Source organism: Nicotiana tabacum, chromosome 22 (genome assembly GCF_000715075.1).
Source record: "Nicotiana tabacum cultivar K326 chromosome 22, ASM71507v2, whole genome shotgun sequence".
Classification (NCBI taxonomy): domain Eukaryota; kingdom Viridiplantae; phylum Streptophyta; class Magnoliopsida; order Solanales; family Solanaceae; genus Nicotiana; species Nicotiana tabacum.
In genome coordinates, this window is record NC_134101.1 from 49,118,023 (window position 1) to 49,134,511 (window position 16,489).

The window sequence follows — 16,489 nt, forward strand, 5'->3', positions numbered from 1 at the left end:
ATTAGTTTCTTTTTCTTCTCAATGGTGGTATTAACACCTTTTTGTGTTCATTCCACAGGGGGGGGAAGACTAAGAAAGATATTGCCATTTTTTTAATGCGATAATAAAATTATAACGCATTGATTTGAATCTCTTTACAATATTTTTGTCTTTAAATTTGAATTAAAAAATTTAGGTAACAATAGTATATAATATAATTTACAAGGATTTGCCTTACATATTTTTATTACCATTTTTTTTCTAACTTCTATAAATTTTTTAAAAAATAGAAAGTATAAGTTGGGTCCACTTAGTTCCACTTGGGCCCAGGACCAGTCCACTTAGACCGGAACCATTAGTTCGTGGCCCCGGACCAGTTCCTACAAAAGCTCGTGAAGCCCGGGCCCGAGAAACCCGTTTAAGTTAGGATCGGGCCCACTTAGAACCAGCTCACGAAACCCATTTAGACCCGGACCCGGCCCACATGCCGGCATAGTTTTGTATCATCATTTCCTATTCTTCATGGATTTGCTATATCTGATTAAAGGAATGAACTGAAAGTATTTGGCTTATTATTTCACTGGTTGATAATCACAAATTGGACGCTCACCACCATTGATGCCTAATTGATACTTTCTTAATGTGTTCAATCTCTCCTACATTCCTCAAAATAGTGCTTTGAATTTAGACCAGCTTCAAATGATTTCTCTGCACTCTAACTAATTCAATACGAGGAAAATGGAATTTTGGAGCTCGAGTCTTTGGTTCTTTTGGTCTAGTTTGCCTTGAACTGGCTGCTGCCTTAAAAAGCTTCAGAAATATTAGAACAATCCTCCATTATACACATCCTGAAAGGCTGAAACAGAGACTTGTGTTTCCTCAACTTGTGTTTTATTTCCCAAGTTATTACCTACTGAATAATATAAACAACCAAGTGAATGTGCTGAAATTGACCTTTTGGCTGTTAGTACAAGTCTCAATTCCAAGCAAGTTAGGGAGCTTTTGGTTGTTACTTGAAAATAGTAAGAGTTCTGTTAAAAAACCCAAATGGAAATAGAACAAAGAAACATATACACAAGATATAAGATAACCAAGGAAACAGCTCACATTCAAGATTTCATTTGAGTAGCAGAAATACTGTGTCTATACAATTGCTTCCACAGCAAATACATCGTTCATTTGTATGTTTGATGCTATTTTTCCAAAGACAATAAATAAATAATAATAACACTGCAAGATCTATAAAACCACCATGGTTTTTACCCTGCCATATATATTCATTTTACCCCAGAAAAAGATTCAAACTGTAATTGCTAAGGGTTCTTTTTTTTTTCCTGTTTGCAGTTCCCAGTTGGAAATCTAGAGAAAAAATTGTTTGATTACAAAAGGGATTTCAATGTTCTTATAACTCGACAACCCAAGCTGGAAAAAGACACTTTTTTCCTGCCAACAGAGACATTTTCACTTCAAACTTCGCCTGTGAAATTCTTCTCTTTTCAAACTCCACAACCCAAGCCTCTTGCTTCTGATCCTTTCATTATCCTTAACCTTTTGCAAGAAGATAAGAACATATCCCAAGGAACATCACCAACAAGCATCAAGTCACCATCTTTATCTTCATAGGCAGGTGCAAATTCTGACCCATTATACCCTTCCCTTTCTGAATATTCACCTATACTGAGCTTGAACATGTTCTCTAATGCCTTGAGTAGTTCTGAATACCCCTTATACATTTTTAGATCAATTTTTCTAAGATAAGGAGCTCCATCCATACTAACTTTGACATACATTCCACACTCAGTTTCTGTCTTCTTTGGTTGGATGTTATTCTTCCTGTAAGATCTAACTGGTGGCCATCCCACTATTTGTGTCTTCTTCTTTGATTCACAATCTTCATCCTCAGCTGATTCAGGCAAACCCCTCTTCTTATTCTTGGAACTTGACACAATAGACTCATCTTCTGTCCCTGGTAATCCCAATCTTAGCTCTGTTGCTTTCAGATTCAGATCTTTCTCATGAGCCATAACGCACTCCATTTTTTTTTTCAAAATTTTCAAGATTGCTGCTTTTCTTTTTCAAGATTGCTTTGAATAGATGGGTTGAAGACAATATAAAAGAATGGTTGAGATTGATGGAAGAAGTGGTGGATAGCTGGCTTTTATATAAAGAGAAAGATAGATGAGAGATTTGTGCAATTAGGTGAAGTGGGGGTATTGGAGAGAATTAAGAAAAGGAAATAATGGAAGAGTGCATAAAAATGGGGACAAGACAAGCTAAAGTTGTCGGTAGGAAGAGTTGCAGCGTTGAGGAAAGTGATAGGATATATTTGGGGGGACAAGAATTGGACAAAGCTCAGCTGCCCATGTGGTCCTGTGGAGAAAGACTTTAATGGGAGTGACGGTCAAGATGTATTTTGGAAAAATGTGGGAGCAAAATCAGGAACGTCAGATTGTGTTTATTAAATATGGCCAGGGTTGTGGCCGTGTGGGGTGGTTTGGGGCCAAATAAGTTACCAGGTGTTTTAATGCATCAATCCTTGAATTTTCTTTCTTAGCACTTTCGTGTTACATCTCTCTTTCAAAATAAATAAATAAAAGCACTTGGATTGTTTTTTGAGCTGAGGTTATAAAAATATTTGGAGTTGAGGTTAAAGAAATACTAAAATTTTGTATTTGAATAAAATTTTACGTGAAAAAAGGATTGTTCAGACTTGAAGATATATGCGTGAAAATGAAATACACATCCAAACTAGTATTTTAATACTTCAAGTATGCTATTGGACAGATTTGAGCTGAAGCTGAAAAAAGTTTGTGAAAGTTCAAAGTTGATTTTACACATGACATGCAAAAGAATAGTAAGTGAAAACTAGTACTAGTAGTATTCTATTTGAAATACAATTTCAAACCAATATTTCAATTGGCACTCAAATTGTTGAAATTTAGGGGCCGTTTCTCCATAAGAAAATTTTCAATTTTTTCGATTTTTTTAAAACTTTTTAAAAAAAAATAAGCGTAATTTCAAATTGAACTTCAAAATTTGAGAAAACTTCAAAAAATTATTTTTCAAAATTCTCACTTCAAATCATTCACAAAAATTCAAAAAGAAATCCAAATTGTATTCATGTCCAAACACAACACTAATTTTCAAAAGTCATTTTCACTTAATTTTTTTTCCAAAATTTGACAATTCTTATGTCCAAATGCTCGCTTAGTATTTGCAAATAATCATGGTCATATAAGTATATTCATAAATACTCGAATACTATTTTATGGCCAAACTAGAATTAATGTTGAAGTCAGTATTGTCATGACCAAACTAGTATTGCTATTTGCTAACAATGTGTCTGATATTCATAAATTTACGATGTGTTCCAATTAACGAGTTCTAATTAAGGACATTATATTAAGATAGAATAAGAATTTCACCCTACTGCATGTTTCCATAGATATGTGCCAAAAGTGGAGAGTAAAATTAATTTTGAAAATTACCATTCAAGTAGGTTAGCGTAAAAAGAAGTATAAAACTTTTAACGTGGGAAGATAAGTAGTCGTGTATTGAAATACAAAAAAGAAAAAAAGAAAAAAAGGCAAAACCGAAAGTCACCTGAATAAGCCCCTTATCTAATCTCAGTTCTTTGCCCTCTTGAGAATTATACTTATTCTGAAAAGATTTTCCTGATTCTCAGGAATATCAATATCTATTTTTCTTCTTTCTACGCAATACATATGCTCCCTTCCAACATAAATATCAACTCAATTATCATATGCCTTTGACACCGGCAACTGTCCAAGGGATGCAACACTAGCTTTCTTTATACCCCAAATGCATTTGCTCCATTTTTTTAATTTATTAATATTATGTACGGTCAAATAAATTTCACAAATTTTGATGAGAAAAATGGATTTTGAGATTTTGAAATGCCTGTAATACACCTTTATAATTTAGTTGTAAACTCAGTAGCCTACGTTAGGGTGATTAAGGACATATATGATGAAACTAAGACTCAGGTTAGGGCAGCGAAAGAAGACTCAGAACACTTTCCGGTTAGGATGGGGTTGCACCAGGGATCAACTCTTAGTCTATTCCTATTTTCCTTGGTGATGGACGCATTGACAAGACACATTCAAGGCGAAGTACCATGGTGTATGTTATTTGCTGATGATATAGTTTTAATTGACGAGACGTGAGGTGGTGTTAACGAGAGGCTGGAGGTTTGGAGGCAGACCCTAGAGTCTAAGGGTTTCAAGTTGAGCAGGACCAAGACGGAATACATGGAGTGCAAGTTCAGCAACGGTACCAAGGAAGGGAATATGGAGGTAAGGCTTGATACGCAATTCATCCCCAAGAGAGGTAGTTTCAAGTATCTTGGATATATAATACAAGGCATCGGGGAGATTGATGAAGATGTCACGCATTGTATCGGAGCAGGTTGGATGAAATGGAGGCTCACTTCCGATGTCTTATGTGATAAGAATGTGTCGATGAGACTTAAAGGTAAGTTCTACAAGGTTGTAGTTAGACCGACTATGTTGTATGGAGCAGAGTGTTGGCCAGTCAAGAACTCTCATACCTAGAAGCTAAAAGTAGCTGAGATGAGGATGTTGAGGTGGGTGTGTGGGCATACCCAGTTGGATAAGATTAGGAATGAAGTTATTCGGGAAAATATGGGAGTGACCCCTATTGAGGATAAGATGCGGGAGGCGAGGTTGAGATAATTCGCGCATATTAAGAGGAGAAGTATAGAAGCTCCAGTTAGAAGGTGTGAGCGGTTAGCCTCGGTGGGCAGCAGGAGGGGTATAGGTAGGCCTAAAAAGTCTTGGGGAGAGGTTATTAGGCGGGGCATGGCGCAGCTGGAGCTGACTGAGGACATGGCCCTAGACAGGAGGGTGTGGAGGTCAAAGATTAGGATAAAAGGTTAGTAGGTAGTCGAGCGTTTTTCTTTGTCTTACTCAGTTCGGTAGCATTAATGTTAGTATGTTATCTTTTATTCATAGATGGCTATTACTACCTAGAGTTTGACTGTATTCTTGGATTCGATCTTATTTCATCTTGCTGTTATTCCTATTTGTTGTAATTACCTTTTCTTTTTCAGTCGTTCTTTAGCCGAGGGTCTATCGGAAACAACCTCTTTGCCCTTCCAGGGGTAGGGGTAAGGCTGCGTACATCTTACCCTCCCCATACCCCATTCGTGAAAAACTACTGAGTTTGTTGTTGTTGTGGTTGTAAACTAATTTCCTTATACGGATTCCTTTGATCTTTCTCTTTAAAATGAGAACGGAAGCTCATCAAAACTAAATTTGGTTAGTTTGGTTACAACTAGTATTCTATATATGATCTTTTTAAGAGGTTAGAAAACATAATACTAGTTGAAACTTGAAATTATTTTAAGACAGCCGAAACAAGAAAACATTTGGGTGGGTTTCCTCCCACCTTCCAACTTGGAAAAAATAAATAAAAAATAACATGATTTATAATTGGTAGTTAAAAATAGCCGCAATTTTAAAAGTAATTAAAATTTAGCTACTTTTTTCATTTAAAGATAAAATATGGACAAAAATACTCTTAAATATCCGATAAAATTCCAGCATAATATGACGGAGTTCAAATTTTTTACATATGAGATTCCACCATAATGTGTTGGAATTTTATATATAATGTGCTCGAGTTCCACTTGTAATATGTTGGAAGTTTATACACATGAACTTCAAAATCCAGCATATTTTGCTGAAACTTTCTGTGTTTCAGCTAGGATATTTTTGTTCGGATTTTATCTCCACATTAAATAGTAATTGGTTATTTTTTTATTACCCGGCTAAAAATTAATTAGCCCATGCTATTTTCACTCCAACTTGAGGACGAGGTGTCATAAGCCGAGCCAAAGCTCTACATTTGGGTCTCTAGTTCTTCTGAAGATATAGGCTACTAGTCTACTTTGCTAATACTATTAATTCTAATGTCTTATTTTTTTTTAGAACATGTCACCTCATTAACCAAACACCGAAAAAATTAGTAAAATATATTTTCATAGAAAACATTATAATTTGAAAGTGATTAGTTTTGTTTCCTTTAAAACAGATAACAATTAAATTTGTACGCGATTTTAAGGATGCGTATTAATTCAACACAAATAATTAAGAATATTAGATAACAAGTTAGAGACAAAATGAATAAGTAGACCAATTATAATGTTACGGCCCATCTCGAACTTAGGTTGAACGGTAGTTTTACCCTCTATCGGACCCTTGGTTCGAAGCCAATTGTGAATGAAGAACAAATAGTAAAGTAAGAACTTTGCAATAGATAAAACGCAGAAAAATAAATTTGTATTGCCTTGGTTTGCGTATTATAATGTATCCGCAAAAAAAAAACCTTCCCTTTTATATAGTAGGAGAATTTCATCCCTAGTACAAGTTTAAAAAGGTAAAAATCTTTCTTTCCCATTTATTACTGATCCGTAACCGACATCGAGCGAGATCCGCGCCATGATATCCGGTCAGGTACGAATATCACGACCCTTTATCCGTCGTGTGTAATCGTTTGCCATATTTTTCGAGGCTTTAGAATTCGTTCTGGATCCGGGGAGAGTTGCTTTTTATCGTGCTTGATGATGAACACACCATTCTTCTTTTGTGGGTCTCGATACGAAAGGTTCCCGGCCTCAATTTTAGTCTTGTGCGTCCGTGCTCTTCTTTCGTTTTCTTCACTGGGAAATCGGGATATGCTCTATCCTCAATTTTATCCGTATATAGATAGTCCCCTCATTTTCCGGAGAGTAGGTTTGCTGAAACGATGAAAAACGATAGATAAACCCCGGTTTCTTCCCTCGTACGCTATAACTGAGATGACAGATGAATCAAAACGTCCCATCAGTCACGTCGTTCTGACTTAGGACATGTGTTAGCCATCGACTGGCCGTCTTCGAATGCGAAACATCGCGCATTGACTGTGTTTTCCCCTATAAAAGCTCCAACCCTCTTTACTTCTTCCACTTTCTGATTCTAGACTTCGCCTTCGAACATTCTACCAGCTTTTAATCTCTCCAGATCTTCATACATTGTTCATTGAGCCTTCATATCTTGATCTTCATCTTCATACTTCTTCTTTGAACCTTCATCTTCCCAAACCTTCATACCTCCATACCATCTTCAAATCTTCATATTTTTCTTCAAACCAATAGTTTCCAGATTATAATGGTAAAACTTCCAAGTCAGTGCCTCAGCAAGCTGCCCCCTCATCTTCCCACCCGGCCACAGATGCTGAGGTGGTCGTTCCCGAGGTGGCTCAGGATCCCCACATGAAGAGCTTCATACTCGGGGGCTGCTCTATCGGGAATGACTTCAAGGTTGAGAAGGCCTCTAGTGAACAAGACCAAGGTGAGGGAGCATGGAGATACATATGGCTCTGTCACTGAAGAAACCCTACCCGTAGTATGAGAGGACTGTAAGTGGGAGGGAAAGGACGTGATCGTCCCCGGGCCCAGTGACGATATTACTACTCATGTAAAAGGGTATCTGAGTGTTTACACTTACCCCTTCACGTTCGCCCATGTGGACCCTGTAGTTCTTGCTTTCTGCAAGAGGTACGAAGTGTGTCTTGGACAAATCCACTCGTTCTTCTGGAGGATTTTGATCCTCTTGCGCCATTTTGTGAACAACACCAAATCTCCTCGGCACACCCTCGACCACCTACTCCGCTTGTACAGTCCCCGAATCTTTCGAGGGGGATAGATCAAGCTCATTCGCCGAGCAAGTAAGGCTCCTTTCTCTAGCATTGACGAGAACCGAGACCAAGGCTGGCAGGGGAGGTTCATTTGGGTGAAAATCGAAGACCTGATCTCCCCCGAGTTTCTGCTATTCCCCAAGGAGTGGAACGCATCCCGTAAGTATTGTCTTTCTTGGGTATTTCTTCCTTTTTATTTCTTTTTCTCATCGCCTGTGTTTGTGGTCGTGCAACTGTTGCCCACGTTCCAGATGCAATCCCCCGGTTCAAGGAGCGGATCGAGGGAATTTGTAAGCAGATGTCGTACTTCGAGCGCGCATGGCACAAACTTTCGGAGGGCAGATGGGAGGCCCGATCTCATGGTGAGGTTCTTCCCTGAATAATTATCACACTTTTAACTTAAACAGTGCTAACCTTTTCTTTTTTCTTACAGGTATTCCTAAGACCACCGAACTTAGGCCGCTGGATGAGGACGAGGATCCATCCTTGCTTGCCGAGCCCTCCATTTTGGGACAGCCCGGGGCTCCCGCGAAGAAGGAGAAAAAAAAAAGTCCTCGAGTTCCCCGGATCCCGAGGGGAAGAGGAAGAAGAGGGTGGCCACCCCAGTCCAGAATCCCAAGAAGAATACCAAGTCCAGGGTACCGGACCCTGACTTTCTCTACCGGCTTAAGGATAAGCCCGAAAAAGACGACATCTTCGTCACTCATGGGTCGACCCCTACTAGGGAGCAAGTGACGACCGATAAAAAGTACCACGAGGTCGATCCCCTTCTGACTCGGGAACCTGACAGGGATATGGAGGCTACGGCCTCCTAGGAAGCCGCTCCTGTTCCGAAGAAGGCGACCGATGTAGCACCCCGGAAAATTTTGAAGTACTTAAGCGCTATTAAGAAAGTTAATGTGTGCTAATTATATTATTTTATATGTAGACGAGGACTATTAATATGAAGGATATCAATTGGATATGATAATAAGTGTATGAGGCATATTATAAGTGATGTGGGGTCTAAGGAGATCTCTAAGTCTAAGTCAAGTTGGAAATTACGTGATAGACTAAAGTTCCAAATAAGTACGTACAAGACCTAACTTTGGACGAACATATATACATATATTTAATAATTTATGTGATGGACAACCTATAAAATGAAATATCTTCTAGTCTAGTTTCTAATGCTTCAAACTGTTCGTCATTTGGATACTCTTACAAGAAGTTATGATCAAATTACCAAAGGCTGATAGTGAAGTACTACCATAGCGTCCGCGTCCGGGCTTCGAAGAGGAGTGAAGTGGGGATGCGAAGCATCCGGGGTCACATTCGAAACCCAGAAATCTTGGCCTATAAATACAAAATTGGGGGAAGAGAGTATTTTTTGTATTGGGGGTTAGAGTTCTTGAGGTGAAGAGATGATTTTGAGCTTAAATCAAGTCCAATCAACTAAGATAAGTTGTTAATGATGTTTTGGGTTGATTCTTACTCAATATACATGAGCTAAAATCATTCTTACATCCAAATACTAGATTCTATCATCAAATCCTCAAGAATACAAAAATCACTCAAGTTGTAATTTTTCAAGATTGATCTACTAGAGGTAATTCCAATGCTTCAAACTCGTTTATTATGAGTAGTTAGAAGTATTTGAAGCATTTGTTACAAGTTTTAGTGGTTGAAAGATTGAATTATAAAACTCTAGTTCATGGCATGAATAATACTTTTGAGAAAATAAGAGAGAAGATGAATGGTAATCTTGGTGATGAAATTTATGAATACAATTAACCTATGGAATTATTTGTTAGCAAAATATGGAAGTGATCAACTAAGTAATCACCTGAATTATATATTTTGCAAGTTTTGATTATGGAAGACGATGAATAGTAACTTGGTGGTAATGGACAATTGATGTAGTATCATTAATGACTTCGAATGGGTATTAAAACATAAGAATGGAGTTGAATGGTCTAGCATGTAAAACTATTTGGCGATTTGAGTTGTTGGAGGCTTGTAGCCAACTTATGAGCCATATATGGATGTTGATCAATATCTTCGGTCATATTTTGATGTAATTAGGATATCTAATTGTAGATATCGACTTATTGGTAATGTTGAGCATTTTAATCAACATTGTAATGATGGATGATGATTGAAAGCTTGTGAATGTTAATAAAGCGAAAGTGAGGTAAGTTCATTAAAATTTACTCTTCTTGAGGGATTTTCTTTAAAAGCATATTTCTAGTTAATATTTAAGTTGTTTGCAAATGTGATTTCGTGCTTGTGGGGACAAACACATACGGATGTCTCCATGTATTAAAATACTATATTGCATATATAGTGGCATGCTATTTTATAAAATATTATTTTAAATCTTGTTGGCAAAATGACACTCAAGGTAAATGTTATAAGTTTTGATAATTGACAAGAGTATACATATTTGAGTGCTAAAGATAAGTTTTCATGGAAAGTATTTCTTTTGGAAATTGATGAGCAAAATAACACTTGTGGTATCTTTTAAAGATTAATGTTAACTTGCTAAAGGCTTTAGCATGTAAAAGGTTATTTATTTAAATTTTGTTCAAATGATTTAGATTTTTTATAAATGCTATGATTTGATAAAAATAGATCCTTTGAGGCTACTATGCTATGAATCTATTTTTGAAGTATCAAATATTTTGGGAGTTACTTGTGTTCACCGAGATTGGCTTCAGATATATCGTGTTCGTTGTCATGAAACTACATGTGTCGGTGTAGGCGTAGATGGCCACTTTGTGGTATAGACTACGACAGAGTGCTCTCCCTCGAGAGGATACTATTTTGTGCTATTATTAGCATGGTTGAGTCGATTCGTACAACACTACGATGAGACGACCTGAGCAAGTAGGGTATATGATACTTGCCGCTAGGTACATAACCTAGTTGACCTTCTTATGTCGGTGATGGTATAGTATTCCCAGTGAAAGGTAAGGATGATTTTCTTATGTTTAGGCCTAAGGAGATGAAAGTGATTTCAATGACTTAAAGCAAACGAAATGATTTTGTATGATTTTATCCAAAATCTTGGATTAATGTAAATATTTTAAAAGTTTATATTGTGGGTTATATTTCACTTGATTGTTATTTAAAATGACAAGGGTCATGAATTGATAAAATTTCTTATCATTTTATATCAAATATTGGTGCATTATTTTTATAAAGTTTGTCCCAAGAACTTAAGTTAGAGAGAGTCTATGATACTTTTGTACCATTTGTATAAAGTTTGTCCCGCTTACTTTACATGTTTCAGGATGAGGTATGATATGTGGCATGCGGTTAGGGCTAGGATGTCTTTCTTCCTAAGGTATATGGTGAGGCACCACTCCTAAGGTATGGTGTGGTAGCTATCATGTTATTGTCTTAATTTACGCTAGTCGGATATTAACCCAAGTATTTAATTCTACTCTTTGGTATAGAGGCTCCATAGATAGTTGTGAAAAGTTGTAGTAATGGGGTTGTACACAACATACATGAAAATATATTTATTTTACTTAGTCTCATTATTATTATCATGAAAGGCGTCATGTGTGATTTCGAATTGAAAAATATTTTATCATTTAATTTGAAAATGTATATGATTTTCAAGGAGCTTCCGCAGTTAAATTGGTTTTCATGCATATGATTTGGGTGCATCATATGGTTTGGTTTGCTCGGGTCGGGTAGTGTGCCGGATACCGGTCACATGGTTTTGGGTCGTGACAAACAGTGTCATTGGCATCATGGAGACGCCCTCCTATATCGAGTCCATGCTCGAAGAGGCCCAAGAGGGCAAAGAAAAGTCAAGTGAGGGAGCGCAGGGTTCGGATGATCCCCTCAACTTCTTTTTCGATGGCATAAACATGGCCGCATTGGAGGATTTTTTCGGGCTGGGTCACCTGGAGATCCCGAAGAAGGACGTGCCCTCGGGAGCTGACGGGCAGAGTTCAAGCCCAAAAGTAGTGAAGCAGTTCCCCCCGCCGAGTGTGGACCCGGACCCAGGAGAACGGTCGTTCTCATAATCCCGGTGGATGCTCAGGTCCTGTCTGCTCTGGTGGGCATAGCCAGCTACCTCCTATGCCTGGTGACCGAGGTGGACCCGACAAATATGAATGAGGTGGGCACGCGATGTCTTTTCAACGAGGCGCAGTAGGCGCTGAACCTGGTAAGGCATCAACATTTTTGTACCCCTTTATGAATCCCATTTAGGTTTTCTTTGATATTTATTACTAATTTCATCATTTTTATAGGTTTTAGTGCTTCACCTTGAAAGTATCCTCCGATACCGCTTGGAAATTGGCCAGCTCGAGTTCAAGCTCAAAGAGCAGGTCCAGAAGGACATGTACAGAGCTCTTAGTGAGCAATATGACGAGGTCCTTAAAAACCTCCTGATTTTCCAGGCAGAGCTGGAAAAAGCTCAGAAGGAGGTCTCGACCCTGAAGCGGGAACACGCCGACCTGGTTGAGAAGGTAAAGGTCTTTGAAGCTAAAAATGAAAAACTACTCGTGGTGATTAATAACACTAAAAATGAAAAACCATCTGAGATGGATGATGTCAAGGCTACGACCGAAGTGTGGAAGGGCAGGATGGACCTGCTAGCCTCAGAGAAGGAAGCTGCGAAGGCGGAGCTGGCATCGGTCGAAAACCAACTTTGGGTGGCGAAGGACAAAGCCGACAAGTGGTCTCGGTTGAACGATGATCTCTGGGCATAGCTGATTTCGAACATTACGTAATGAGATGCTCTCGAAAGAGAATATGCGACACTGAGGTCCAAATTTGACACAACCTCTGTTGATCTCGAGGAAATGATGGCCCAGTACAAGGTCGATGTGGAAGTAGCCGAGACTCTTTAAAGACAAAGACTGAATACATGAAGTAGATATCCCGAAGAGAGACACTCGAAGAGATCCACGCCCGAGGTTTCGACCTATCAGTCGAGATCAAAGAAGCTAGGGGGCTTGAGGCCGAGGCAAAGGAGCTCTACGAGCGTGAGTGTGCCGAAGGCTCTGAGGGTTCTTGTCATGACCCCAAATTCCCTCCGTAGAAGGTCGTGATGGCACCTAGTCTCTAAAACTAGGTAAGCCTATCAATGCAGAATAATCATAAATATCTGAAATAAATAAACTACAATTCAAATAATTACAACTCCCAAAACTCGGTAGAAATAAGTCACAAGCTTCTAATAATTTATTCTCTATGTCTCTATACATCAGAGTCTAAAGCAATTAAGTAAGACAACATAGTAAGATAGAAGGGGACTCCGGAGTGTGCGGATGCTGACAGATATACCTCGAAGTCTCCTCGTACAGCTAGTTTACTGATGCCTGGTCTGATAGGATGTACCTGGATCTGCATAAAATAATGTGTAGAAGCGTAGTATGAGTACACCACAGCGGTACCCAGTAAGTGCCAAGCCTAACCTCGGTAGAGTAGTGACGAGGTCAGGTCAGGCCCTACTGGAAAATAATAATTGCATGGTAAAATGTTTAACAATATAATAAAATAAAATGACTATAGAAATGAATCAAGTAGCATGTCACCATTTAATTACACAAAATAATGGCAAATAATATCTCGTGGAATCAAAACAGAATTCCTTTCAACTTTATGAAAATCACAACAAATAATCAAAGGGAACTATGGCCATAAGTCAATATCAACAAGGGCACTCACGAGGTACCGCCTCGTAGTTCCAAATCATAAATAAATTCACAATATCTCATTTCCTTATCTCACCGCGAGAGCCTTCACAATTTATTTTAAAGAAAATATTTTTTCCGAAATAGCATCCCGCGTTTTAGCAATCCTTATCACACCGCATGACTTCTAATAGTTCCCCCTACTAGCCACGCGTATCAAGCCACCCTTATCTCACCGCATGCGTTTCAATACCCAGACCTTATACCACCGCATGCGTATCAATATCACAATATATCACAATTTGCACCTCAAGTGATCAAATAATTTAACTTGCCAAAATAATTCAACAACAATGTTTTCCACAATAAAGAGCTCACGGCTCATGCCAAAATAATTCATCAATAATATTTTTTCACAATAAAGAGCTCACGGCTCCATCACAATAAGTACGAAAATCTTACATAAATATTCAGGAATAAATGATTCAGCAAAATAATATTTCAAAATCTTTAATACATTGCTTCAATACCAAATTTAAAATGCCAAATACTTCATATTAATAATATTTATTTTTTTAAAAATCAACCTTCAAATAATGCACATAATTAAAGAACCAAGTTCCAACTAAACAGATAAGACAATTAGCAGGAAAGGCCAAGCAAATTTAAAGTATATAAATTAAATCAATGATAGAGAATATAACAAGATTTAATAATTTAATTAATATGCAACATCGATCTACATAATTTAAAAATATAATCCTTCACATTTAACCCGTGTACACACTCGTCACCTCGTGTATACGACTTTCATTCGATGTCGAAACTAAATACATCAACAAGTTCTAAAACATCATACGAACTTATTTGAAACCTCACATCACATCAAACAACGCTAAAATCACGAATCATGCTCCAATTCAAACTTAATGAAACTTAAAATTTCCAACTTCTACATTCGATGTCGAAACCTATCAAATCAAGTCTGATTGACTTTAAATTTTGCACACAAGTCATAAATGACATAACAGAGCTATAAAAATTTTCAGAACTAGATTCCGACCCCGATATCAAGAAGTCAACTCCCTGGTCAAACTTCCAAACTTTAAATTTCTATTTTAGCCATTTCAAGCCTAATTTCACTACGGACTTCCAAATAAAATTCCGATCACGCTCCTAAGTCTAAAGTTACCATACGGAGCTGTTGGAATCATCAAAATTCTATTCCGGGGTCATTTGCACATAATTCGACATCCGATCACTATTTGAACTTAAACTTTTAAGTTTTCATCAAAATTTCATATCTTGGGCTAGGGACCTCGAAATTTAATTTCGGGCATACACCCAAGTCCCAAATCATGATACAGACCTACTGAAACTATCAAAATACTGATCCGAGTCCACTTGCTCAAAATATTGACCAAAGTCAACTTAGTTGAGTTTTAAAGCTCTAATTCACATTTTAATCCATTTTTCACATAAAAACTTTTTGAAAAATTTTACGGATTGCGCACGTAATTCGAGTAATAATAAAATAGTTCTTTTTGAGGTCTTAGAATACAGAATTAATTATTAACTTTAAAGATGACATTTTGGGTCATCACAGTTCTGAGGGCTTTGAGGGATCTGAGGGCTCCAACGGTTCTGGCGACGAGTCGGGCCTCGGTGAAGACCAGGCATAGATGCTGTAGTACTTTTTCAATTTTTTTTATGTTTACTTATGTATATATATTTTTTGTTTATTTTGAGGTCGTTCTATCGGGGCTTTGTAAATATATCTTGGAATATATATAAATATTTTTCCCTTTCTGGCAATATCGTGGCTTTACTTTTCCAGCATCTTCTTGCAATTCCTATTCGTGTATTGTTTTTGATGCCTTAGCATAGAATCTGGTGTAGTTCTGGGGCATTCATTTTTCGGATGTTCGAACGAAGCCCGACCTCAATGCAACTTTGTTTGCTCGTGGCTTCAAACCCTAGGTGAGACCGAAGGTTTCCAAGATGCTTAAGTGTTTTTAGACGATGTTTTTGCCGAGGGTAACTTTTTAGTAGGTTTTGAATTTTCGTAAAGGCCTTACTTTCTAGTTTCGGGCTTCGGACGTCTCCGAGCCTTTCTTAGGGTGGACGTAGCCTTTTATATTTGGGCACCGCCTAATAGGTTTGGTGCCTCCGGGATTCGGTAGCCCGAGTCATCCGAATTTTCTTCGGGCGACAGTCCCCAAGTATGGGTAGCTCGTGCTCGAGGATCTGGGATCGAAGAAGCAAAAATGCATAATAGCAAAGCGGAAATTTCTCTCATTTCTTAATTTGCAAGGTACACGATCGAAAGCGCATAAAAACTTATGCCATGGCTAGAGTGGACTATGTGGGTACGGTTCATTCGACCATTTGGCCCTTACAGTGAATCATAACCACAAAGCCTTAGCTTTTATCACACAAAATTTTCTTTTTCCCTTGCTAAAAACCTTAATCTAAGGGTAATGACCCCCAGTATTCGAGGTCAAACTCATGAGGGCTCGATTATTTTTGACCTGAAGCGAACGATCGTTGACTCCGATTTGAAACCGGTCTTTGAATCTAAGTTAGCACATTTTACTATTGTCTTGTTAAAAACCTTGCCGAAAAACCCACTTTGGGACAAAATCGGTCCAAGAAAAAAAGAGTGTAACGCGTGCTTTCAGACCTAATAGCCACATCCGTCCTTGGTTGTTTACCTGTATATGTTAGTCCGATTTATAACATGATTATAGAGTAATTAAGTTCGTACCTTAGCAATAGTACCGCTTTAAGTGTGCCACATTCCAGTTGTTTGGTATCTATACGCTGCCTCTTGCTTCGAGTGTGTACGAGCCTTTGCCAGTTATTCCAACAATTCGATATGGTTCTTCCCATTTCGGTCCCAACTTCCCTTTGTTCAGGTTCCTGGTGTGTAATGTTACTTTCCTCAACACCAAGTCCCCGACTTGAAAGTGTCAGAGGCTGGTTCTTCGGTTGTAATACCTTTCTATTCGTTGTATATGGGCGGCCAACTCGACCAGGGTGGCCTCCTTCCTTTTATACAATAGTTCAAGGTTCGTGATCATGGCCACGCCATTTGGCTCTTCTGTCGCATATTTGAACCTGAGGCTTGGTTCTCCACTTCGACTGGTATT

General features: G+C 38.1%; 1 protein-coding gene across 1 annotated transcript; it reads right to left on the minus strand.

Annotated features, from left to right (window-relative positions):
- Positions 1-1,066: 1,066 nt before the first annotated feature.
- LOC107774041 (auxin-responsive protein IAA4) lies at positions 1,067-2,242 on the minus strand. The gene has a single exon (XM_016593484.2). It carries the CDS (start codon positions 2,013-2,015, stop codon positions 1,476-1,478), a length of 540 nt encoding a protein of 179 aa, XP_016448970.1. The 5' UTR covers positions 2,016-2,242; the 3' UTR covers positions 1,067-1,475.
- Positions 2,243-16,489: the final 14,247 nt, after the last annotated feature.

Bases quoted from the DNA above. Each gene is read 5' to 3' on its own strand.
- LOC107774041 (XM_016593484.2), bottom strand. From the start codon at position 2,015: ATGGAGTGCGTTATGGCTCATGAGAAAGATCTGAATCTGAAAGCAACA.